Consider the following 26,616-nt stretch of genomic DNA (forward strand, 5'->3'; position numbering starts at 1 on the left):
ACGCTCTCGAAGCCCTCCTCAGTATGGAGAACATCGATGTCTGTGCAGTGACGGAAACCTGGTTTAAGGCTCCCGAGAGCACCCCAGCACTACCAGGTTATACCTCATATCATGCTTTTCGGCCCTAAAACTTGGACCGAACCACAAAAGGAGGGGGAGTATCCATATTCATCAAGGATACTCACACCTCCAGGTTAGTGGCATTGCACGAAGCATCGGAGAACATCCATGTGCAACTAACAGCAGACAAAACTGCCTTCCAGTTTGTAGTATGCTACAGACCACCCTCTCAAACTCAGGAATCCCACTCTGCTTTCCTGAAGACACTGGAGAATATGAAGGTCTCTCCAAACACCATCATATTGGGGGACTTCAACTATCCAAACATAGACTGGGAGCATTACTCAAACCCCAACACCCTAGCCCAAAGGTTCCTAGAATTCATAAACTCAAATGCTGTGGAACAACTAGTCACCACTCTCACAAGAGGGGAAAACATACTAGACCTGATCATCACAAACATGGGGACACAATGTTCCATACCAGAAGTATACCCCTCTTTGGTAAGATCAGACCATAAATTAATCTCACTGGAAATTCACATCCCGCCCCCACCCCCAGCACAGAAGACCACAGTGAAGAACTTCTCAAAAGCTGACTTCACACTTCTTAAATCTGAAGTGGAATCCTTCAAGGCCCCCAGGCCAGTGGAAACTACAGCCCAATCTGCCGAATCCTTTATAAACGCATTCTATGGACACCTCCAGGAATGCATGGATCATGCAATCCCAAATAAAACCAAGACCTATCTCCCCAAAGGCAGGCTTCCTGTCTGTTGGACCCCAGCCATAAATAAGCTATACAACAGAAGGAGGAAGCTACTACATGATAGAGCAAAATCCCTAAAAGGGAAGGCATCTCTGATCAGTACTAGCAAAAAACTATGTTCCCTTATAAAATCATCCAAGGCCAGATTTGAGAGTAAAATTGCACAAGACACTAAAGATACTCATAAGGCCTTCTTTAGTTATGTTAGAAACCTGGGTGGCAACTCCCAGATATGCTCAGAGTTTGTCCATAATGACAGAAAATACACTGAACCCACAGACATTGCCAGCATCCTGGCAGACAGGTTCAGTGCAAACTTCTCCCCCCCCTCCCCTCCAAAAGGACAAATATCTATCCCAACAGAATGTTGCCTCCCTGACATCTCAGATGCCCAGGTGAGAGCCGCCCTCTCCAAAGCAAAAAACACAGCATCAATGGGACCAGACGGTGTTCTGGGCTGCGTGCTACATGAACTCCAAGAAGAGCTGAACCCACACATAAGGCTGCTGTTCAGTCTCAGCCTTACTACAGGATATGTAGCCAAAGAATGGTGTACAGCAACAGTGGTCCCACTCCACAAAGGAGGTGCTTCTACGGACCCTGGAAACTACCGCCCCATAAGCCTGACTAGCCTGGTCTGCAAAGCTATGGAGAGGATCATTATGGAACTCTGTCATTAACAAAGACATTGGGGACCTACAGACACTGGATCCTACCCAATTCGGCTTTAAGGGCAGATCCTGCTTCTTGAACTTGGTCGACTTCTTTGAAACAGTCACCAAGGCCATTGATGAGGGTAAGGTAGTTCACACAGCCTAACTGGACCGCGCAAAAGCCTTTGACACAATAACCCACTCGGGCATCATAGACAAGCTCTCCAGCTTAAATATAAACCCCTATGTCATAAGATGGGTTGCAAACTGGCTCAAGGACAGAACCCACATGGTCAAAATTGCTGGAGCCATGTCAGACTCTAAACCAGTCACAAGTGGCGTCCCACAGGGCTCAGTCCTGGGACCTCTCTTATTCGGTATATATTTTTCTGAGGTACAGGCTAACCTGGGAGGACTGTGGCTGACCAAGTTTGCAGATGACTGCAAACTGGGCGCCATAATTGACTCTCCAGCTGACACAAGCATCCTCCAAAAGGGACTCATAGAAACGGGTAACTGCTGCCAGAGCCATGGCCTTAAACTAAACGCCAAAAAATGTATAGTCATACCCTTTGGGAAAAATAAAGTGCCCACAAATTACCACATAGATGGTAATCCATTAAGTACGGAAGAAGTAATTAGGGACCTAGGGACCCAAGTTGACAGTAATCTCTCCTTTGACAATCACATTGCCAAAGTAGTTAGAAAGACCTTCTATATAGCCCATCTTCTCATGAAAGGATTCACATCTAGATCAAGGGAGGTCATTGTGCCCCCTGTACTCTTCCCTCATCAGGCCCATAATTGAGTACAATGCCCCATTTGGGATGTACCTTACCCGACACCTGCAGCAACTCGAAAGACCCCAAAAGTACCTCACAAAGAGGATCAAGGGACTCAAACAAATGTCATATGCTGCTCGGCTAAAGAAACTCCAGCTCTACTCAGTTGCATACCGCCTACTCATAGGCGATCTATGCCTGACGTACAAAGCCATGTCCAACCCGGAATTAATGGACATGCTCCACCTCAGAAAATCCAAATCCCTTAGAGCTACGCGATCGAGAGAATTGAACCTCAGCACAGAAATAAATAGGACATGCTGGAGGGACAGATTCATAACCCAGAGGCTCCCTTCACTCTGGAATAAAATCCCAGTCCATGTTAGGCAGAGCCCCTCACTGACTCTCTTCAAGAGGAATCTTGACAAGTGGATGGGAGATCGTAGGTTCACCCCGGGGGTCACTTCTGTGTCACTGCTATACAGAGGCACAGTAAACTAACCTTAAAAAGGGCACAGTAAACTCATTCCAAGGGGTGGTGAAAGCCAAACACAATCTGGCTAGGCTTGTAAATGCCCTAGGGCAGATAGCCTAGTATGCCCCTATGACAAGTACCACAGATAGTGCTACTGATAATCATGTCAGATTATATCACAGGTAGTATCACAAATAGTACTGCAGATATTCACTATAACATTGACATGATTACCAGTAGTACTACTTGTGGTAGATTGTACCACAGGTAGTGCCACAGATAGTCCTGCAGATATTCAGTACATCAGGAGTCTATATTATAAGCACAGAAGTCCTTTTCAGCGAATACGAACACAGTGACACATATTGAGCGAACCATGAAAACACTGAACATCCTAAACAGCAAAATTCAAAATCTTGAATTGTCATAGTTTGCCATCCCCACCGCCCACTACATACTACCTACCCAAACAAAATAAATAAACTACATACATATATACACTAAACAAAACCGTACTTCTAACCCTAAAGAAAAGCTTGCATATGCTACCATGTATGCACTTACCTTAACCCGCACCCTAACCCTAAGATCCGTAACAATCGCACACTTACATATATACACTAAACAAAACCGTACTTCTAACCCTAAAGAAAAGCTTGCATATGCTACCATGTATGCACTTACCTTAACCCGCACCCTAACCCTAAGATCCGTAACAATCGCACACTTACCTTAAGGAGCTATACCAAAGAAGGGCCAACTATGACTATTCAACATTTCGTATTTTGCGCTTCAGGACTATCGGTGTTTTCGCAGTTCACTGAATACATTTCGAAGTTTCCATATTTGCGTAAGTGGACCTTCGCGGTTCTAATAGGGAACCGTACAACAATACTACAAATAGTACTACTGGTAATCATGTCAGATTATACCACAGGTAGTATTACAGAATGTACTACAGATATTCACTATAACATTACCACAAATAGTACTACTGATAATCATGTCAGATTGTACCACAGGTAGTATCACAGATAGTCCCACAGATATTCATTGTAACATTGACATGATTACCAGTAGTACTACTTGTGGTAGATTGTACCACAGGTAGTCCTGCAGATATTCAGTACAACAGTACTACAAATAATACTACTGCTAATCATGACAGATTGTACCACAGGTAGTATTACATAATGTACTGCAGATATTCACTATAACATTGACATGATTACCAGTAGTACTACAGGTATTCAGTAAAACAGTACTACACATAATACTACTGGTAATCATGTCAGATTGTACCACAGGTAGTAATACAGAATGTACTACAGATATTTATTGTAACATTACCACAAATAGTACTACTGGTAATCATGTCAGATTGTACCACAGGTAGTGCCACAGATAGTCCCGCATATATTCAGTACAACAGTACTATAAATAAATAGTACTACTGGTAATCTTGTCAGATTATACCACAGATAGTATTACAGAATGTACTACAGATATTCACTGTAACATTACCACAAAAAGTGCTACTGATAATCATGTCAGGTTATATCACAGGTAGTGCCACAGATAATTCTGCAGATATTCAGTACAACAGTACCACAAATAGTACTATTGATAATCATGTTGGATTGTAACACAGGTAGTATCACAGATAGTACTGCAGATATTCACTATAACATTGACAAGATTACCAGTAGTACTACTTGTGGTAGGTTGTACCACAGGCAGTGCCACAGATAGTCCCGCAAATATTCAGTACAACAGTACTAGAAATAGTACTACTGATAATCATGTCAGATTGTAACATGGATAGTATCACAGATAGTACTGCAGATATTCAGTATAACATTGACATGATTACCAGTAGTACTACTTGTTGTAGATTGTACCACAGGTAGTGCCGCAGATACTCAGTACAACAGTACTACAAATAGTACTTCTGGGAATCATGTCAGATTATACCACAGGTAGTATTACGGAATGTACTACAGATATTCACTATATCATTACCACAAACAGTACTACTGATAATCATGTCAGATTATACCACAGGAAGTATCACAGATAGTACTGCATATATTCACTATAACATTACCCCAAATAGTACTACTGATAATCATGTTAGATTGTACCACAGGTAGTGCCACAAATAGTCCTGCAGATATTCAATACAACAGTACTACAAATAATACCACTGGTAATCATGTCAGATTATACCACAGGTAGTATTACAGAATGTACTACAGATATTCACTGTAACATTACCACAAACAATACTACTGATAATCTTGTCAGGTTATATCACAGGTAGTGCCACAGATAATTCTGCAGATATTCAGTACAACAACACTACAAATAGTACTTCTGGTAATCATGTCAGATTATACCACATGTAGTATTACAGATTGTGGTAATGATATAGTGAATATCTGTAGTACAAACAGTACAACTGATAATCATGTCAGATTATACCACAGGTAGTATTACTGAATGTACTACAGATATTCACTATAACATTACCACAAATAGTACAACTGGTAATCATGTCAGATTATACCACAGGTAGTGCCACAGAGAGTACTGTGGATATTCAGTACAACAGTACTACAAATAGTACTACTGGTAATCCTGTCAGATTATACCACAGGTAGTGCCACAGATAGTACTGCAGATATTCAGTACAACAGTACTACAAATAATACTACTAGCAATCATGTCAGATTATACTGCAGGTAGTGCCTCAGATAGTACGGCAGATATTCGCTATAACATTGGCATGATTACCAGTAGTACTACTTGTGGTAGATTGTACCACAGGTAGTGCCACAGATAATCCAGCAGATTTTCAGTACCGCAGTACTACAAATAGTACTGCTGGTAATCATGTCAGATTTTACCACAGGTAGTGCCACAGATAGTCCCACAGATATTCAATACAATAGTACTACTGGTAATCATGTCAGATTATACCCACAGGTAGTATTACAGAATGTACTACAGATATTCACTATAACATTACCACAAATAGTACTACTGATAATCATGTCAGATTATATCACAGGTAGTGCCACAGATAATTCTGCAGATATCCAGTAAAACCGTACCACAAATAGTACTACTGATAATCATTTCAGATTGTAACACAGGTAGTGTCACAGATAGTACTGCAGATATTCGCTATACTATTGACATGATTACCAGTAGTACTACTTGTGGTAGATTGTACCACAGGTAGTGTCACAGATAGTCTCTCAGATATTCAGTACAACAGTACTACTGATAATTATGTCAGATTATACCACAGGTAGTTTCACAGATATTACTGCAGATATTCACTATAACATTGACATGATTACCAGTGGTAGTACTTGTGGTAGATTGTACATCAGGTAGTGCCACAGATAGTCCTGCAGATATTTAGTCCAACAGTACTACAAATACTACTACTGGTAATCATGTCAGATTGTACCACAGGTAGTGCCACAGATAGTCCTGCAGATATTCAGTAGAATAGTACTATAAATAGTGCTACTGGTAATCATGTCAGATTGTACCACAGGTAGGATTACAGAATGTACTACAGATATTCACTATAACGTTACCACAAACAGTACTACTGATAATCATGTCAGATTATACAACAGGTAGCATCATAGATAGTACTGCAGATATTCACTATGACATTGACATGATTACCAGTAGTACTACTTGTGGCAGAGCGTACCTCAGGTAGTGCCATGGATAGTCCCTCAGATATTCATTACAACAGTACTACAAATAGTGCTACTGGTAATCTTGTCAGATTGTACCAGAGGTAGGAACACAGATGGTACCTAAAGTACTAAGTATAAAGATGGCACCACCTACAGTCACATCAGACATTACTGCAGATGTTTAGTACAGCAGACAGTATCACAGATAATCCCATCAGTTAGTGCCACTTGCAGGGATAATGAAGAAGTCGCTTATTTAAGCCTCAGTGTGCAGTGATGATGTGCCCCTAACCAGTGGGCTTATGTTAGTCTTTCCTTTTTATGTGAATTGGTCTTTCATTTTTGTGACTGTTTATTGTTCATCTCTTATTTTGTAGTGACAGGGTGACTTCACTGAACCTTCAGACCCTGTGGCTGACTGACAATCTATTTCAATATGACAAGGTTCGGCGCCTCTCTAACACCACGGATGATGAAATTAACCCTTACTTTCCTACCACATGGCTTTTGTTCTGGGAAGAGATGGGAGAATGGAAGCCGTATGATGAGGTGAGTCATTAGAAGATCAAGAAACATTCACTCTGTGGAAAACTGTTTCACACTGTGAAGAAACTGTTTCACTGTTTGGGACCCATGACACAGGTTTGACACTTAAGTGATCAACACTCAAAACAGAGCTTAAACTGCAAATTCTAATTCAGATAGTGCCATTCTCTGTTACACAAGTAAAGTACAGACCACCTCACATGCTGCTACTTATATACACTAAATGCAGTACTGCTGCTATCAGAGTAAAGAGGATTCTTCAAGTTCCAGCAGTCTTAATTTTTGTATATAGGTAACACATCACTGGTTAGTGTGTACACTTCACCGCATTAATCACTCTTGTATCAGACCTCTGCCTGGCACCCCAAATGTGGTTGTAAATGAACCGAGCATGATGATAGGTAAGAGTTCACTGGATGGTATATGGTTAAACCTAGTCAAGTAAATGTATTTCTTTTTCAACATGTAAAGCAGTATGATTGGTAGCTATATTTCCTTAATCTGATATGCTTTGCAAATAATGTTTGTTGACTGTTTGCTTTGACATACTTTGTAAATGTTTCTTAACTGTTTTCCTGTTGAATTGTCAAAATGTTATTTCTATCCTTATTTTGGAATTTTTCACTCTGTGCCACCACTGAAAATGGACATTTCAGTTCCCAGACAGACTTTCCCAGTAAGCAGATTAAAATGTAAATAAATAAGCCCAAATCAAGAAATTTTAAATTTCAATGTCTTTGATATCCAATTGCAAATCGTAAAACAACGTGTTTAACGCTCCAGAGTTTACTTCTGTAACACCGACTTCATCAAAGCTAAACCAGTCAAAACAAAAGCCCTTCCTTTTATATACGCTGACCAAATAATAATAAACTAGTCAACATTTTTTGTAAAATCAAATTGTTCCAACAATTAACTTATTTGCTGATTTCTTTATATACATATATATTAAATGGACATGGCCTCTACGAACCAAGAGAAGCAGACTTGTATTTTAGAAATTGTAAAAAGATATTAATAAAAAATAGATGTTTGCAAATAAATAATGCAATAAATGACCCAACAAATGTCATAAAATGCAAATTAAAAAAAAATTATAATGATAATAATAAATAAGCCCAAAGGCATTACTACAAGCCAACCTGCAGCTGCTGCCAGGTGTCAGTCTGCACAAAACTTCATTGGTAGCAGTTATTGTTTTATAAAGAAATATGTAATTTGTGATGTAAACGTACTCAATAATGCCAAAAAAGGCACTAAAAAACTTGGGGAAGTACGACACTCCATTACTGCCCTTTCTTAGCTGTATGGGTAATGTAATTATGTGATGTTATGCCCTTACAGGTTTGCTGCTTACAGTTTTAATTCTGGCACAATAGGTACATTTTCAGTAATACTACTAGCCATAATTTTTTTTAAATTAGGGAGATTTGGTCCAGTCAAACTGTTATAATCCACCAGATGCCGATACCCATCTGTACTGACCATAGTTGTCTTAAGTCAAGGAGATTTGGTCCACTGAACTGTTACAATCCACCAAATGCCAATACCCATCTGTACAGGCCATAGTCACATTAAAACAGGAAGATTTGGTCCACTTAAACTGTTATAATCCACCAGATGCAGATACCCATCTGTACTGGCCATAGTTTTCTTAAATAAGGGAGATTTAGTCCAGTCAAACTGTTATAATCCACCAGATGCGGATACCCATCTGTACTGGCAATAGTTGTCTTAAATCAGGGAGATTTGGTCCACTCAAACTGTATAATCCACCAAATGCAGATACCCATCTGTTAAAGCCATTAAACTGTTTATACCTCAAATGTCTGTGATAAAAAAATAGCCACAGTAAAGTAGTCTCTTCTGCTTTACATAAATACACACTCGTCCTGCAAAGCCAGACCATTGACTGTTACCTTGGTCATGGCAACAAGGTAAGCCATTCTTATCCTCAGAATGCCTTCAGACTCACCAGCCATAATCCCCATTGCTGACTGTATACATCTCGGGGCTTTTTTTTTTTGGGGGGGGGGGTGGTATAACAGAAATTATGGCCATGCAGTGTAGTCCAGTTCTGTGTCATGTAAACACACAGCCTAAGTAGTCTGACGTTTTTCATTTAAATGCATACTAGTTCTGAAAGCCTTTTGAACTGGTCAAGTGACAAAAATGTTGCTTCCTTTAATCCAAAGACAACTCTCACAACCACCCAGCAGCTATAGCCTCCACCTTGTACAACCCATCTTTGAAAAAGGAGGTACAGCCAAGGTTGAGTACTGACCAGGTGTAAACGGTTGCAAGGCTTGGTTGCTTTCTGTTTTTTATGACTATGGCAACAAATGATACCTCTCAACTTTTTAGAGCAGAATCAGGGAAAGACTTTAAATATTGCTGTTATTGTAGCAACCTTTTATAGTATTTAAAGTTTTTCCTTAGCATTTTTTGTCATTATTTAATGACTGTAGTCGTCAGTGATTTGCCAGCAGGTAACACATTTTACACGAAGCAAACTTTTTCACATAAACAGTAGCCAGTTTACAAGTATTTCAACTTATTTCACACAAATGCACATTAGCCCTGTGAAGCCAGAAAGTTAACTGAGCAAAAGACAAGAAACTAAGGTTCATTTTTTACTTACAAATAGCCTACATTCCAACACTGAAATTATAGAACTTTTTGTGTGCATCTCATCAGACTGTGATAAAAAATAACTCTCAGCTTCTTAATACAAGAGTCATTGACAGAGTCAATTAATAATGAGGGACAAAGGCCCAAAGTCAGAGACAAATTTAAATATTGCTCTTAATTGCTCCGAAAGTTGCTATAGTAACAGTTTTTACATTGGCATGTATTTTCTGAGCTATAAAGTCTGAAACCCAAGTGTTTCTCATTACTTTAATGATTGCAGTCCTCATGATTAGCCAGAAGAAAATGACAAATTTAATGAGGAACAGGTCAAAATAATGCAAAGTTAGGCAAGTTCTACAAATTCAGCAGCTGTTTCAGCTTGGTTTCACACAGACAATATCCAAATTATAATCCATACAAATACTCTCGAATCCTGTAAACACAGAGTATAAGGTGTGCAGATGGCAAGGGTAAAATCCTTTCATCCACAGCCAAACCTGCCTCAAACACCCATTTAATGAATTCAGTCCTCAGTGATTTGACAGATGAAAAATCTTGAATTATATGAGGTACAAACCAAAAAATGTGGCAAAGTCCAGGATGTTCTGGAAAATCAGCAGTACGTTCAGCTTGGTTTAGTACAAACAGTGCCCAGAAGGTAAGTATTACAACTCATTTCATATGAGCACACAGCAGTCACAAAAAACTGTACGCAAGATAGGCAAACAAAGTTGCAGACCAAAAATATTAGCAAAGACAATTACATTCTGGGAAATCAGAGATAATTACAACTTTAATTCACACAAAGAATGGCCAGAGTAAATATTCCTGTTTACATTCTATAAATGCACAGTCGAGCCCTTAATGTCAGAACTTAAAAGAGGAAAAGAAGAGAGCAAGTTGCTTTCAACTATACTATGCTAGCCATCTCTTATCAGGTCGTCTGCCAGCATGTTAGAGTAAGAATTCCAACTCCTAAAAGTGCATTAGTCCTTAATCCAGATGTTAAAAATCAGCAAATGAAGAGGGTAAGTTGTTTTCATTCACATAACAGGAAGGCCTCTATTTCAGTCTGGTTACCCTCTAGCATAGTAAAATACAGAACAAATAATCCAAATTATATCACACACAAATGCACACTAGCTATTAAGGTCAAACTGAGCAAATTAAGATGGCATGTTGCTTTCATCCAGAGAACACCCCACAACCACCACCACCATTTTGGGTGACTTTAACTATCCATTAATAAATTGACTAATGTACACCACAACAGATATGCACAATGGTTCTTGGACATTATCAACACCGTCTCACTCAACCAGATAGTGACCCCACCTTTTTTTTAGCAACTGAAACCTACTAAATTTGGTTCTTTTAAATTAGGCATCATTGTGCACCATATCTGTAACTGCTCTATCTTTGGTCAAATCTGACCACCATGTCATAATATTCTCAATTCTGATCCCAGCATAAGATGCCCTCATATACCACAGAATTCACAGACTTCTTCAAGGCTAACTTCCTCACATTAGCTTCCAGTCTAAGGATATTTAAATATTCTCCACACCCTGAGGGCCCCATAGCTAAAATGTCCACTTATGTCAGTTTTATTCTCATCTAAACTCCTACATTGACAATTCTTTCCCATTTGTCACAAATACAGTACCAAGATCAGAAGTAAACCTTTTTGGTGGAACCACTTTGTAAAGAAACTCTACAACAGGGTTGGGGGTTGGCATATTAGTTGAGTTGTTTTCTTTACAGGCACACAGTGCAGAGTTTGATTCTTAGATGGGGTGATTGGCTGGGCTTAAAATGTTCCACAAGGGCAGTTAGCCATATACGAACACCTGAACAAGAGAAAAAATAATCCTAGCCTTAAAATATCAACTCAAATGCCCTTGCTCCAAAAGTGACCTCAAGGGAGTAAGTAAAGAACAAAGCCCAGAGATGAAGACCTGCAAAGATAAATGTGAACTAAATATTGCCACTATGTACAAAGATAACTATGAAGCCTTTAAAACAGTATCAAGGACCTAAGAAACAGTACCCAGCACTGAGCCGAATTGTATCAAATTGCTATCACATACCCTGACCATTGATGATATCACAAATATACTAGCGAACATAGGGTTGCCACCTTTTCAAATGGTCAAAGTGGGACATTTTTGGGACACATCAGATTTTACAGGCTGACACATACCCACGGTCAGTACAAAGGATTGAACTTAACTTTTTTTCCTAAATAAAAGCTTATTCTTGTAGTAGTTTAGTTGCTTATTATGTTTCTTGTAACATTTAGGTATTTTAGATACAGAAATAACTATTTTATGCAACTATTACATAAAATATGGGACATAATTATGTCCTACAATCTAAGGACATTTGCCCTTTTTAATATTTTTTGTCAGGACACAACTGCCCAAAGAGGGACTGTCCCTCTCAAAGTGGGAGAGGTGGTAACCCTAAGCGAACACACATTTAGAAAACACTTCCTGTCTTTCCCCTTCATGTTCCCCCAATAGAACAACCATTCATCACCTCCCCTCAGCGATTACTTCAGAAAAAAAAGGAAAATAAATAAATCTACAGCTTGGAGAACAGATGTTGTGGTTCCAGTCTTTGAGAGTGACCTAACCATTGACCCTGGGTACTATAGACTAATTAGCTTTACCAGACTTATTTGTAAAGTATCATAGAATTCATAAATGAGGATATTAGTAGCTTACAATCCCTAAGCCTATCCATTCTGGCTTTGTGAAGGACAAATCCTGTCTGTTTAACCTGAAGGTTTGCATTGGTTGAGAGCAAATTGGTATACACTGCCAAAATAGCAAAGCCTTCCACCAGTGTCCTGCAAGATGCCATTAGTTATAAACTGACCCGGCTAAATCATCATCTTCTTTTGGCAGTTCCCATTAGGGGTCGCCACAGCAGATCATCTGTTTCCATTTCTTCATGTCCTCTGCATCTTGCTCTGTCACATCAACCACCTATATGTCCTCTCTCACCACATACATAAACCTTATCTTAGGCCTTCCTCTTTTCCTCTTACCTGGCAGCTTCATACTTAGCATCCTTTTCCCAATATACCCAACATCCCTCCTCAGCACATGTCCAAAATGCTGTCAGACATCATCACACCCATTGCAAATCTTAACATCTTTAACTCTGTCATCTCCAGCTCTGAACCCTGCCTTTTTGGCAGTGTCACTGTCTCAAGGCCGTATAACATAGCTGGTCTTACCCTCTTGTAGAGCTTCCCTTTCACTCTTACTGGTACTGGTTTGTCACAAATCGCTCCAGGCACTCTTCTCCACCCACTCCACCGTGCCTGTACTCTCTTCACCTCTCTTCCACACTGACCGTTACTCTGAACTGTTGATCCCAAGTATTTACACTCATCCATCTGCTCCAACATTACCCCCTGCATCCTCACCATTCTTCTATTCTCCCTCTCATTTGCATACATATAGTCTGTCTTAATCCTGCTGACCTTCATTCCTGTCCTCTCTAGAGCATATCTCCACTTCTCCAAGGTCTCCTCAACCTGTTCCCTACTCTCACTACAGCTCACAATGTCGTCTGCAAACATCATCGTCCACGGGGACTCCTGTCTGATCTCATCTGTCAACCTGTCCATCACCATTGCAAATAAGAAAGGGTTTAGAGCTGATCCATAATGTAGTCCCACCTCCACCTTGAATGGATTCATCACTCCTACTGCAGACCTCACCACTGTCACACTACCCTTGTACATGTGTACCACTCTTACATACTTCTCTGCCAGTCCCAACTTCCTCATACAGTACCACAACCCCTCTCTAGGCACTCTTTCATATGCTTTCTGTAAGTCCACAAAGATACAATGCAATCTCCATCAACACTTTCAGAGGAAACATCACATCTGTAGTGTTTCTCCTTGCATGAAACTGTACTGCTGCTCACTAATCATCACCTCCATTCTTAACCTATCTTCCACTACTCTTTCCCATAATTTCATGCTATGACTGATCAGTGTTATCCCTATGTAGTTACTACATTTCTGCACATCACACTTATTCTTAAAAATCGGTACCAGTACACTTCTTTTCCACTCCTCAGGCACCCTCTCACTTTCCAAGATTTAGTTAAACAATCTGTCACTGCCATCTCTCCTAAACACCTCCATGTTTCCACAAGTATGTCATATGGCCAACAGCCTTTCCATTCTTCATCCTCTTCATAGCTGTCCTTACGTCCTCCTTGCTAATCTGGTGCACTTGCTGATTCACTATTCCCACATCATCCAACCTTCTCTCTCTCTCATTCTCTTCATTCATTAGCCCCTCAAAGTATGCTTTCCATCTGCTCAACACACACTCTCGCTTGTGAGTACGTTTCTCTCATTATCCTTTATCACCTTTACCTGCTGCACATCTTTCCCAGCTCGGTCCCTCTGTCTAGCCAATTGGTACAGGTCCTTTTCTCCCTCCTTAGTGTCCAAACTTTCATACAACTCCTCATACTTAGCCTTCGCCACCCCTCTCTTTGCCATATGCCTCATCTTCATATACTCATGTCTACTTTCTTCATCTCTCTGACAATCCCACTTCTTCTTTGCCCACCTCTTTCTCTGTATACTCTCCTGTACTTCCTCATTCCACCACCAGGTCTCCTTGTCGTCCTTCCTCCATCCAGATGTGACACCAAGCATCTTTCTGTCTCCCTTACCAGCTCTGCTGTAGTTACCCAGCTGTTCTGTAACTCTTCACCGCCACCCAGTGCCTGTCCTAACTCTTCCCTGAACTCCACCTCACAATCATCCTTTTTCAACTTCCACCATTTGATGTTTGGCATTGCCCTCACTGTCCTCCTCTTCTTGATCACCTTCTGCATTCCTTAATTTAGCACCATACCTGCCCATCACTTCCTCATCCTTTCTGTTCCCCTCATCCTTTCCCCTCACCAACATGCCCATTGAAATCCGCTCCAATCACCACTCTCTCACCCTTTAGTACACACCACCACTTCATCCAACTCATTCCAAAATTTTTCTTTCTCAACCATCACACACCCAACTTCGGGAGCATATGCACTAACAATTTTCATTATCACACCATCAGTTTCCAGCTTCATAAACATTACTCTGTCTGACACTCTTTTCACCTCCAAAACACTCTTGGTGTACTGTTCCTTCAGGATGAACCCTACCCCATTTCTCCTCACATCCACACCATGGTAGAACACTATGAACCTATGTTCGATACACCTGGCTTTACTCCACTTCCATCTGGTCTCTTGCACACACGATATGTCACCCTTCCTTCTCGTCATCATATCGGCCAGCTCTCTTCCTTTGCCAGTCTTACTGTCAACATTCAAAGTTTCTACCCTCACTACCACACTCCTAACCTTCCACCTCTCCCTGCCTTCGGGCATACCTTTTCCTCTTCTCCTTCAGCCAACAGTAGCCCAATTTCCACCAACACCCTGTTGGCTAACGGTACTGGTGGTAGTCATTGTTAACCTGGGTCTCTACCAATCTGGCATGGAAATCTGTATTGGTGTCCGCATATGTCATTTGGCGAAAGCTTTACACTGGATGCCCTTTCTGAAGTAACCCTCCCCATTTATCCAGGCTTGGGATCAGCATGAAGAAATGCACTGGCTTGTGCATCCCCAGTGGCTGGGTTAAATTGACCCAACTAAATAAAAATCCTTATTTCATTCACTGGATGGCAAACTGGTTAACAGACATAGTCCCCTTAGTCAGTGTCGGTGGTACACTTTCCTCAAAAAAAAAGTGGTATCACCTATGGGCTCTGTTTTGTGACCATTACTATTCAGCATATTGGTGCTGCGGTAGCGTTGTCGCCTCACAGTTAGACGTTGCCCGTTCAATTCTCAGATCGTCTTCTGTGTGGAAACATGCGTGAATGGGCATTCCTTCATTGAAGGTTGTGCGTTAGGCCTGGCAAGCCAACACGTAAAAATCTACTGCCAATCATTAGTGGACCGGAGTTCCGCTGTGGCGACCCCTAACCGGGAAAAGCCGAAAGACACAACAACTATTCAGCATACACTTTTCCTGATGTCAAAGCAGACATCAGAAGTTTCTGGCTGGATGAGTTTGCTGATGACTACAAACTTGGGATGATTATCCACACTCCAGATGTTATCTGCGTCTTCTCAGAGGGCCTTACCCGTACACATTTATAATGTTGGAACCCTAGAATAAAGCTGAACACACATTAAGTACTGTACTCCTTGGGGAAACAAGAACACCCCTGCAACTACCTCCTAAATGACACTCTCAAAACTAAACTGGGTCCAGACAAGTTCATGGACACTGTGCTTACCTACCACCACAATGTTTCACTACCTAGCCCAACTAATGACTCGTGGCTTATCCTCCAGGTCCAAGGAAGTTGTCCTGCACTACTTCTCCCTTATCAGGTCTGTATTTATTTATTTAGTTAGTTATATATTTACTTATGTATTTATGTATGCATGTTTGTATGTATTTATTTATGTATATATGTATGTACTTATTTATCTATTAAGTATTGACTTGGTTAACCATGTCCATGACACTGATCCCGATGGACCATGTTAAGGTTCAGCCCTATTAGGGTGCATATTGTTCAGTTGCCTGCTTGGGTGACAGAATCTTGGAACTCTTTAGGCACCATTTTCTTTGCGGATATGCGATAGGTATTACAGGAGGCAAAGAAACCTGATACTAGAAAGTCATGTATGGATAAGTGTAAAAGACAAGATGAGAACCAGCATTTTTTTAAGGCCTGGGATCCTTTTGTTCTTCCGTATTTGTATGTGTTGTTATCTTTGGACTTCCTTATTCTTCTGTCAGGATTTACCTTTCTAGCATCTCTGCTTACCTACCCTTAGATGCCTTTTCTTCTCTGCCTCAGGATACAGGTTTTGAACGGGATTTTACATATCGGTTCACCTGGAAGGCAGGTGTCTCCTCCTTGGTATCTTGAGTTTTTACTGAAAAGCTTCACTGTTTCCTTTTGAACCTGTATGTGGGCTGATTTGTGGGCTGATTTGAAGTTCTCGCTTTGGAAAACAGTTACTCCTCGTTAGATAAACCAGTTACGATGGGTCAACCTGCTCTCATCTTTCACATGGAATAGGGTCATTTTGAGAACAAATCCTTCATTTATACTTAAAGTGGTTTTACAGTTGGAGAGGATATCCTCAGGTAACTCGGATACCACACTGTCAGGATAATTACCTTAGGAGTTTTGAACAACTGTTTATTATTTATTTTATTTTACATTTGCTAACCCGGAAAGTCCGACTGGGCACAGGTCTTTTTTTCAGTGGAGGCCCAGGGAGAAAAGCTTTAAGAGTAACAAATACATACAACAGAGAAGCAAATACATACAAGATAGTGGTTTCAGACACAATGTGTAGAGCAACAGTAATTTACATAAAATATCATTGTTTACATTTAGTGGATATAACAAAATGATTATGTACAGCTGTACAGATGAGAGGTAAATTTGGCCTCCCAGCCCAAGGACAACGACAAAGCATTCTTTAGCTATATCCGCAACCTCAAAGGCAATCCACAATTGTGTGCAGAGCTCATTGTAAATGGAGCCAACTGTACTGAGCCAGAAGATATAGCAAACCCCCTGGCTGATAAATTCAGCTCCAACTCTACTCCTCTCTCCTCCTCAACCTTCCCTCAGGAAATATCATCAGATATAACTCCCCCTACTATCACTAGGGAACAGGTCCTTAATGCTCTGTCTAAGACCAAAAACACTGCATCAATGGGCCCAGACAACATCCCAGGATGCCTTCTAAATAGAATGAAACATGACCTATCAAGGTCTCTGGAATTACTATTTAACTGTAGCCTCCAAACAGGCTTCGTGTCTCATGAATGGAGAAAGGCAACAGTCATCCCTCTGCACAAAGGTGGGCCATCTACAGATGCTGGAAACTACAGACCCACAAGTGTCACTAGTCCTATATGTAAAGCCATGGAAAGAATTATCATGGAGACGATCAAAAGATATAGTAAACCTCCAGACACTGAACCCAACCCAGTTTGGTTTTGTCAAGGGCAGATCATGGCTACTCAACCTGGTGGACTTCTTTGAGAAGGTTACCAAAGCAATGGATATGGGCAAAGTCGTTCACACTGCCTACCTTGTCCTGGCCAAGGCATTTGACACAATACCCCACTCGGGCATTGTTGACAAACACAAAAGGTTAGATACAAATCTGTATGTCACGTGATGGATAGCCAACTGGCTCACAGACAGGACCCAGGAAGTTAGAATTGGGGAATTCACCTCTAGATAGAGGCCAGTCACAAGTGGAGACCCTCATGGATCATTCCTTGGACCACTCCATTTTGGTATTTCTCAGAAGTCAAGGCCAATGTCACTGGTCTCGGATTGACTAAATTTGTCGATGATTGCAAATTAGGGGCTGTCATTGAATCTCACACGGACACAAATGTTCTCCAGAAGGGGCTGACACAGACAAATAACTGGTGTCAAAGCCATGGACTAAATCTAAATACCAAGAAATGCATCATAGTATCCTTTGGGTAGTCCTCCATCCCTGGTAACTGTCATATTGACAACACACTCCTTAGAGTTGACCCAGTAGTCAGGGACTTAGGGACACGCATAGATAGTATTCTTGTCTTTGATCATCACATGTCTACAGTGGTGAGGCAATCATTCTGTGTTGAGCAACTTATAAACAAAGGTATGGCATCTAAGTCCAAGGAAGTCATTGTTCCACTGTATTCGGCATTCATCAGACCTATCATTGAGTAGAATGCCCTCTTTGGTATGTACCTAACCAGGCATATCCAACAACTGCAACATCCACAGAGGTTCCTCACTAAAAGAGTAATATGTCCTGTGCAGACCGCCTCATGGCCCTATCCCTGTATTCTGTCTCCTACGAGCTGTTGAGGGGAGATCTATGCCTGGCATACAGGGCATTGTCAGACCCCACTCTGATGGACCTTCTGCATATCCACAAAATAAACAGTAGCAGAATTACCCATTCTAAACACTTAAACCTTACCTGTGATATAACTAGGACCTACTGGAGAGATGGGTATGTATCCCAGAGACTACCCCTTCTATGGAACAGGCTCCTCATCCATGTGAATCAGAGTTCCTTCCTAAACCAATTCAAGTGCAACTTGGACAATTGGATGGGAAACTGGAAATTCATCCGTGGTTTGGCACCTATGCCTCTAATGCAGACAGGTAACCTGTAAATGGTTCATTTCCCAGGCCCATGCTTACACTTAAAGGGTGTTATAACTTTTCAGAGATTCGGGGTGCATGGCTAGGCTTAATAAAAAGGCCCTTGTGGTAGTTAGCCTAGTAAACGCCTATGAACCTATAAGTGAAACTACCATTAGTGGTAGGTCATGCTAGTAGAGTAAGAGTAATGATGATGGAGTGAAAAGGGGCAATAGGTTATCCAGGGGAGTTGCAGGTGCACAGCCAGGTGTTAGTAAAGTGCATTTTAGAAGTTTTTTAAATTGAAGTGTTGAGGAGTTAGTTACTAGTGAGTTAGGTAGATTATTCCAGTGTTTGGAGATGTAGTTGAAAAAAAAGTTATTGACCTGCTGAATCGTTAGCTTTGGTGGTGTGTAGAAGTAGTTTGTTGCTGGAGCGAAAGGGTCTTGAGGAATATGGATGAATGATATCTTTGAGTGCGGGTTTTTTTTCTGATCGAGTATTTTGTGGGTGAAGGTAAGTTGATTAAAGAGAAGAAGTTGAGGGAGTTCAAGCCACTTGAGCTGCTTAAGTGATGAGCAGTGATGTTATCTTAAGAATATAAGACGAAAGGACGCACACGGTCACAACAGACCGTTTCTGAATAGTTCACTTCAGAATATAAGACGAAGGGACGCACACGGTCAAAACAGACCGTTTTTGAATAGTTGTTCACTTCAGAATATAAGACGAAGGGATGCACATGGTCACAACAGACTTTTTGAATAGTTGTTCACTTCAGAATATAAGACGAAGGGACGCAGACGGTCACAACAGACCATTTTTGAATAGTTGTTCACTTCAGAATATAAGACGAAGGGATGCACACAGTCAAAACAGACCGTTTTTGAATAGTTGTTCACTTCAGAATATAGACGAAGGGATGCACAAAGTCACAACAGACCGTTTTTGAATAGTTGTTCACTTCAGAATATAAGACGAAGGGACGCACATGGTCACAACAGACCGTTTTTGAATAGTTGTTCACTTCAGAATATAAGACGAAGGGACGCACACAGTCACAACAGACCGTTTTTGAATAGTTGTTCACTTCAGAATATAAGACGAAGGGACGCACACGGTCACAACAGACCGTTTTTGAATAGTTGTTCACTTCAGAATATAAGACGAAGGGACGCACACAGTCACAACAGACCATTTTTGAATAGTTGTTCGTGCCGTTGCTGCTTGGTATTCTCATTGAAAAAAGACACGTCCAGGCAAAATCAGGACCTACTCTGCCAGGGCACTGGTTGTTTCTGTGACATTCTGGAAAAGGGTGGACTCCATAAATAGTCTGGAGTCACCAGTTTGGTCATACATATACATCTTTCTCAAGCACTACTAACTAGATCCCTTCTGTAGGTCCAGAGTAGTCTTTGTTAGGGCTATTCTTCACTGGCTCCTGGATGCTGATAGCTCAGCCTCCTCCGTATCTCTCTGTGCTTTGGTATTCTTCTCATATAGTTTAGGCTACTGCAGCAGTGAACAGATATGCATAATACAGTTGCTCAAGTAAACGTTAACAGTATATACTCAAATAGATCACTGCTGTATTAGCTGCACCCTCCCTGCATCCCCTTTCTGTGTGCGTTTGCTTTTCGCCAGGGTGTTAATATATGAGCTTTCCTTTTTTCGTAGCATATATCTTCATGGTTGGTTCACAAGGTTTCATTCTTGCATACTGATTGTATGTCAGGCTAGTTCAGGATCTGTCTGTGCATTATGGCAATTCTAGGCCCGACAGTTCAGAGCTAATGATATAATTGTTTTTCCCTCCCACCTACCTTGTTGTAGTTGTGTTCTTGAACCCAGTGCATTTATTTATTTATTTACTGAAATCTGATTACCGGAAAAGTCTGACTGGTTGGAACCCTATTTTCAGCAGAGAACCCGGGAGAAAAGCTCCAAATTACTACAAAACATTTTAAGAACAATAATTTTACAATCTTGAAAAATAAAACAAGAATATCTACAGTTTAAATAATTGTAACAAATTAATGATAATATAAAAACATTGGTTAAGAATCGATACAACTTGTATGACAATTATTTCATAGTCATAAAAATTGTAGACAGTTTGTAGAGAAATGAAAGGTAAATTAATGTAATGCAAACAGGAGTTGCAATACAAAGTGAGGGAAAACAGACTTATGGTATATTTAGAGAGAAAGTCAGGTAAGACAAATTTGATAGAAGTGAAGAAGGGAGAGGAACGAGGTATAAGGAATGAAAGGGTACTTGTTCATATTTAGGGATATAGTTTATTCTGATTTTAGGGATATAGTTTATTCTGATTTTGAGCAAGAACAAAGCCAGATTTTGGCTAGCAGTCTTTCAGAGTGGCTTTGAAAGATTGGAGGGAAAGTACTGACGTGATGGATACAGATAAGGAGTTCCAGGACGTGGCAGCCTTGCACAAGTACAGATGATGCCCAGCAGATTTGATAGGTTTATAGACAAACAAGAGTTTTTGGTCACTGGATTGCAGTGACCGACTGGGAACATAGTTTTGTAGAATGGTTTGTAATGCTGGACAGGCAGATGGTTGGATAATGTTATAAGTGGTAAGAAGCTCTGTATATGTTAGTTGATGTGGCAGTTCAAACTGTTTAGACCTTTTGGTGCTGTACAGTGGTGGGATCTGAAAGGGGTATTTGCTGAAAGTTTAGCAACTTTGTTATAACATTGTTCAAGTTTTAATTTTTGTGAAGCCTGGAGGTGAATAAGGATGGGAGTGCCATGAAGAACAGTGCGGAGGCAATAAGTAGTGGCAATTGTAGTTTTAGTTGTGTCTGTGAGAGAGTTTTTGTATCTGTAAAGCATCAGTAGTTTTTCTTATGCGATTTTATATATGCAGGTCAAATGTAAGCTCATCATCCATCATCGCCCCTAATACTCTGCTGTGAGAAGCAACTTTAATGGTTGTATTATCAAGAGAGAGGATTTTATTTTTTCATGGGAGAGGGATTTGGGGGAAAAGGTAGTAGTTTGGACTTTGTTGGGTTGAGCATGAGTTGAGTTACAAAGCCATGTTTTAGTGGCTGTTAAAGCTTCCTGAATAATTTTTTTTGGACGTGTACAATGTTGTCAGATACGCAGATGAGAGTGGAATCTTCTGTGTATTGTGTTATGGTAGCATGTTGTATGGATGTATAGAGGATGCTGGTGAAAATGTTAGAGGAGGTACCAAGAATAGGAGAGAGGATGGAGTGTGATCGGACAGGTAGCTTTTGAACCACAGAAGTGTGGGCTGAGAGAGGCCTAGTGAGGACACTTGAAATAGAAGTTTGCCACGACAAACTGTGTTGAAGGCTTTAGACAAGTCTAGAAATAAGTAAGAGACTAGTTTGTCATTATCTCTAGCTTTAGTGACAGTTTCTGTATAGGTTAGAAGGGCAGTACTAGTACTATGGGAAGGATGGTATAGGTTAGAAGGGCAGTACTAGTACTATGGGAAGGATGGTATAGGTTAGAAGGGCAGTACTAGTACTATGAGAAGGATGGTATAGGTTAGAAGGGCAGTACTAGTACTATGAGAAGGATGGTATAGGTTAGAAGGGCAGTACTAGTACTATGAGAAGGATGGTATAGGTTAGAAGGGCAGTACTAGTACTATGAGAAGGATGGTATAGGTTAGAAGGGCAGTACTAGTACTATGAGAAGGATGGTATAGGTTAGAAGGGCAGTACTAGTACTATGGGAAGGATGGTATAGGTTAGAAGGGCAGTACTAGTACTATGAGAAGGATGGTATAGGTTAGAAGGGCAGTACTAGTACTATGGGAAGGATGGTATAGGTTAGAAGGGCAGTACTAGTACTATGAGAAGGATGGTATAGGTTAGAAGGGCAGTACTAGTACTATGAGAAGGATGGTATAGGTTAGAAGGGCAGTACTAGTACTATGAGAAGGATGGTATAGGTTAGAAGGGCAGTACTAGTACTATGAGAAGGATGGTATAGGTTAGAAGGGCAGTACTAGTACTATGAGAAGGATGGTATAGGTTAGAAGGGCAGTACTAGTACTATGAGAAGGATGGTATAGGTTAGAAGGGCAGTACTAGTACTATGAGAAGGATGGTATAGGTTAGAAGGGCAGTACTAGTACTATGAGAAGGATGGTATAGGTTAGAAGGGCAGTACTAGTACTATGAGAAGGATGGTATAGGTTAGAAGGGCAGTACTAGTACTATGAGAAGGATGGTATAGGTTAGAAGGGCAGTACTAGTACTATGAGAAGGATGGTATAGGTTAGAAGGGCAGTACTAGTACTATGAGAAGGATGGTATAGGTTAGAAGGGCAGTACTAGTACTATGGGAAGGATGGTATAGGTTAGAAGGGCAGTACTAGTACTATGAGAAGGATGGTATAGGTTAGAAGGGCAGTACTAGTACTATGGGAAGGATGGTATAGGTTAGAAGGGCAGTACTAGTACTATGGGAAGGATGGTATAGGTTAGAAGGGCAGTACTAGTACTATGGGAAGGATGGTATAGGTTAGAAGGGCAGTACTAGTACTATGGGAAGGATGGTATAGGTTAGAAGGGCAGTACTAGTACTATGGGCAGGATGGTATAGGTTAGAAGGGCAGTACTAGTACTATGGGAAGGATGGTATAGGTTAGAAGGGCAGTACTAGTACTATGGGAAGGATGGTATAGGTTAGAAGGGCAGTACTAGTACTATGGGAAGGATGGTATAGGTTAGAAGGGCAGTACTAGTACTATGGGAAGGATGGTATAGGTTAGAAGGGCAGTACTAGTACTATGGGCAGGATGGTATAGGTTAGAAGGGCAGTACTAGTACTATGAGAAGGATGGTATAGGTTAGAAGGGCAGTACTAGTACTATGAGAAGGATGGTATAGGTTAGAAGGGCAGTACTAGTACTATGGGAAGGATGGTATAGGTTAGAAGGGCAGTACTAGTACTATGGGAAGGATGGTATAGGTTAGAAGGGCAGTACTAGTACTATGAGAAGGATGGTATAGGTTAGAAGGGCAGTACTAGTACTATGGGAAGGATGGTATAGGTTAGAAGGGCAGTACTAGTACTATGGGAAGGATGGTATAGGTTAGAAGGGCAGTACTAGTACTATGGGCAGGATGGTATAGGTTAGAAGGGCAGTACTAGTACTATGAGAAGGATGGTATAGGTTAGAAGGGCAGTACTAGTACTATGAGAAGGATGGTATAGGTTAGAAGGGCAGTACTAGTACTATGGGAAGGATGGTATAGGTTAGAAGGGCAGTACTAGTACTATGGGAAGGATGGTATAGGTTAGAAGGGCAGTACTAGTACTATGGGAAGGATGGTATAGGTTAGAAGGGCAGTACTAGTACTATGAGAAGGATGGTATAGGTTAGAAGGGCAGTACTAGTACTATGAGAAGGATGGTATAGGTTAGAAGGGCAGTACTAGTACTGTGGGAAGGATGGTATAGGTTAGAAGGGCAGTACTAGTACTGTGGGAAGGATGGTATAGGTTAGAAGGGCAGTACTAGTACTATGGGAAGGATGGTATAGGTTAGAAGGGCAGTACTAGTACTATGGGAAGGATGGTATAGGTTAGAAGGGCAGTACTAGTACTATGAGAAGGATGGTATAGGTTAGAAGGGCAGTACTAGTACTATGAGAAGGATGGTATAGGTTAGAAGGGCAGTACTAGTACTGTGGGAAGGATGGTATAGGTTAGAAGGGCAGTACTAGTACTGTGGGAAGGATGGTATAGGTTAGAAGGGCAGTACTAGTACTATGGGAAGGATGGTATAGGTTAGAAGGGCAGTACTAGTACTATGAGAAGGATGGTATAGGTTAGAAGGGCAGTACTAGTACTATGAGAAGGATGGTATAGGTTAGAAGGGCAGTACTAGTACTATGAGAAGGATGGTATAGGTTAGAAGGGCAGTACTAGTACTATGGGAAGGATGGTATAGGTTAGAAGGGCAGTACTAGTACTATGGGAAGGATGGAAGCCATGCTCAGTAGGAGATGGTTCGTCCTGAAGGAGATAAGCTAGTTTTGATTAGATTTTTCAAGTGTTTTTGTGAGGGGCGATGAGATTACTTTAGGCCCAAAGTTGTTAGTGTCAGTTGAATTTCTGCTTTGGTTTAGCGGGATGATGTGTGACTTTTCCAGTGAGAGGGAGAATGGCATTCCTGGATCGACCTGTTTATAAGACAGACTTAAGACAGGATAGGCAGTGCTCTTGGCTGCTATTTTCAGTTACTCGCTTGGAAGGTAATCAGCTGAACAAGAGCACAGTTTATGTTTAAGAGTAGTATCATATAGGATGGAGTGATAGGTGGCTGTTGGGCAGGGTTCGGATCCTTGGTTAGAGATTCTATACTATGTATAAAATAAAAGTTGAACTGTAGTGCAGTTTTGAGTGGTGAGTTATTGGGAGAGGACTCTGAAAGTCTGAACTGAATTTTTGGCCAGAATGTAAGATTTGTTTAATGGTTGTCCAAAAATTTTTAGGGTTGTATTTAGTATTATTCTGTAAGTTGTTATAGTATAGTTTTCTATGTTCATTTGTTTGCTTTTTAGCATTCTAAAGTTTTCAGGTTACTGAGGTGTTTTATATTTTTGCGTTCCTTTCCAAGCTTTTTCTGTCCTGCATTAGTATTTTACTCTTTTTGGATAGCCAAATTGCATTAGCTGCTTTTAGTCTCTTCCTTCTAGGAGGTGCAAGGCGATTTAGGATATTTAGAAAATTTGTATTGAATTCAATTACAGTATCTTGGGGAGACCATGGATTTGAGGTATGAGTGGATTTTCAACAGTAAAATAATTAAAAAGATCTTTACTTAATAGTTCCATACACATGCATTCATATAAGGTACTAGCAATCTGTTCACTCATTTCAAACACAATTGTTGTTGGTACTTCAACATGTACATTTTGGATCCAGTAACATTTCTTGCATAGCTGTATTATAAAAGTCAGCATTCAGTGTCACCACTGGTCCCCCTTTGTCAGCGTGTCTTATAACTATGCTGTCATTAGTCTGCAAGTCACACAATGCTTTGTGCTCACTCTTTGTCAAATTATACTTTCCTTCTTCTAAAAAACTATTGTTTCCTGTGCTATAAATGGCATTTTTACAAGCTTTTAAGAAGGTTTCTATATTATGCGGCAATACTGGTACATACAGACTGTTTTTCTTAAACTGAACATCCCTTGCCTCATTGCCATTTCCAAATTGTTGTTTCAAGGTTACATTTCTAGTAAACATACATAGGCATAACAGAAATTCACTGATGTCCATTTTAGTCCAAGGTATAAAATTTAAACCTCTGTTTAATAAAGACGTCTCAGCTGCAGACAGTTCATATTTGGAAATATTCCATATTAACTCTCCTGCCCATACCCCAACATTTTCTTCAAAGTGTGAGTTTGTAACTGACCTGGTACTTCTTTCCATTTCTGGCCCCTGTAGATGTCCTGTTCCACAGATTTTCTTCCCCCTGCTCGGAACGGTAGGGGTAGAACAGGAAAAACCTGTTGTTGCATTCCTTCCATATTAATCCTCCTTCTTACCACGGCTGTAGTTGTGGAGGCAGTTGTTGCCTTATTATTGGTTGCCGAAGATGATGGCACCTCCATCGGTGCAGAATAGACGGAATGTGCCTCATTTGGTGAAACGACACTCCCTCCGGGCTGTTGATTCATTGTTTCCTCTTCCTCCCCGAGTGCATTGGTTGTCT

At 40.7% G+C, this 26,616-nt stretch overlaps 1 protein-coding gene across 2 annotated transcripts in view; it reads left to right on the forward strand.

The window, feature by feature from the left end:
- LOC122808650 (protein mono-ADP-ribosyltransferase TIPARP-like) overlaps window positions 1–26,616 on the forward strand; it is a 519,303-nt gene that overhangs the window by 153,714 nt on the left and 338,973 nt on the right. For both annotated transcript variants that reach the window (XM_044079621.1, XM_044079622.1), the window contains exon 3: window positions 6,841–7,012. In XM_044079621.1, coding sequence (XP_043935556.1) covers window positions 6,841–7,012 — 172 coding nt within the window. The remainder of the gene's footprint in view (window positions 1–6,840; window positions 7,013–26,616) is intronic.

This window comes from Protopterus annectens, chromosome 8.part0 (genome assembly GCF_019279795.1).
Source record: "Protopterus annectens isolate FY-2018-M chromosome 8.part0, PAN1.0, whole genome shotgun sequence".
Lineage (NCBI taxonomy): Eukaryota > Metazoa > Chordata > Ceratodontiformes > Protopteridae > Protopterus > Protopterus annectens.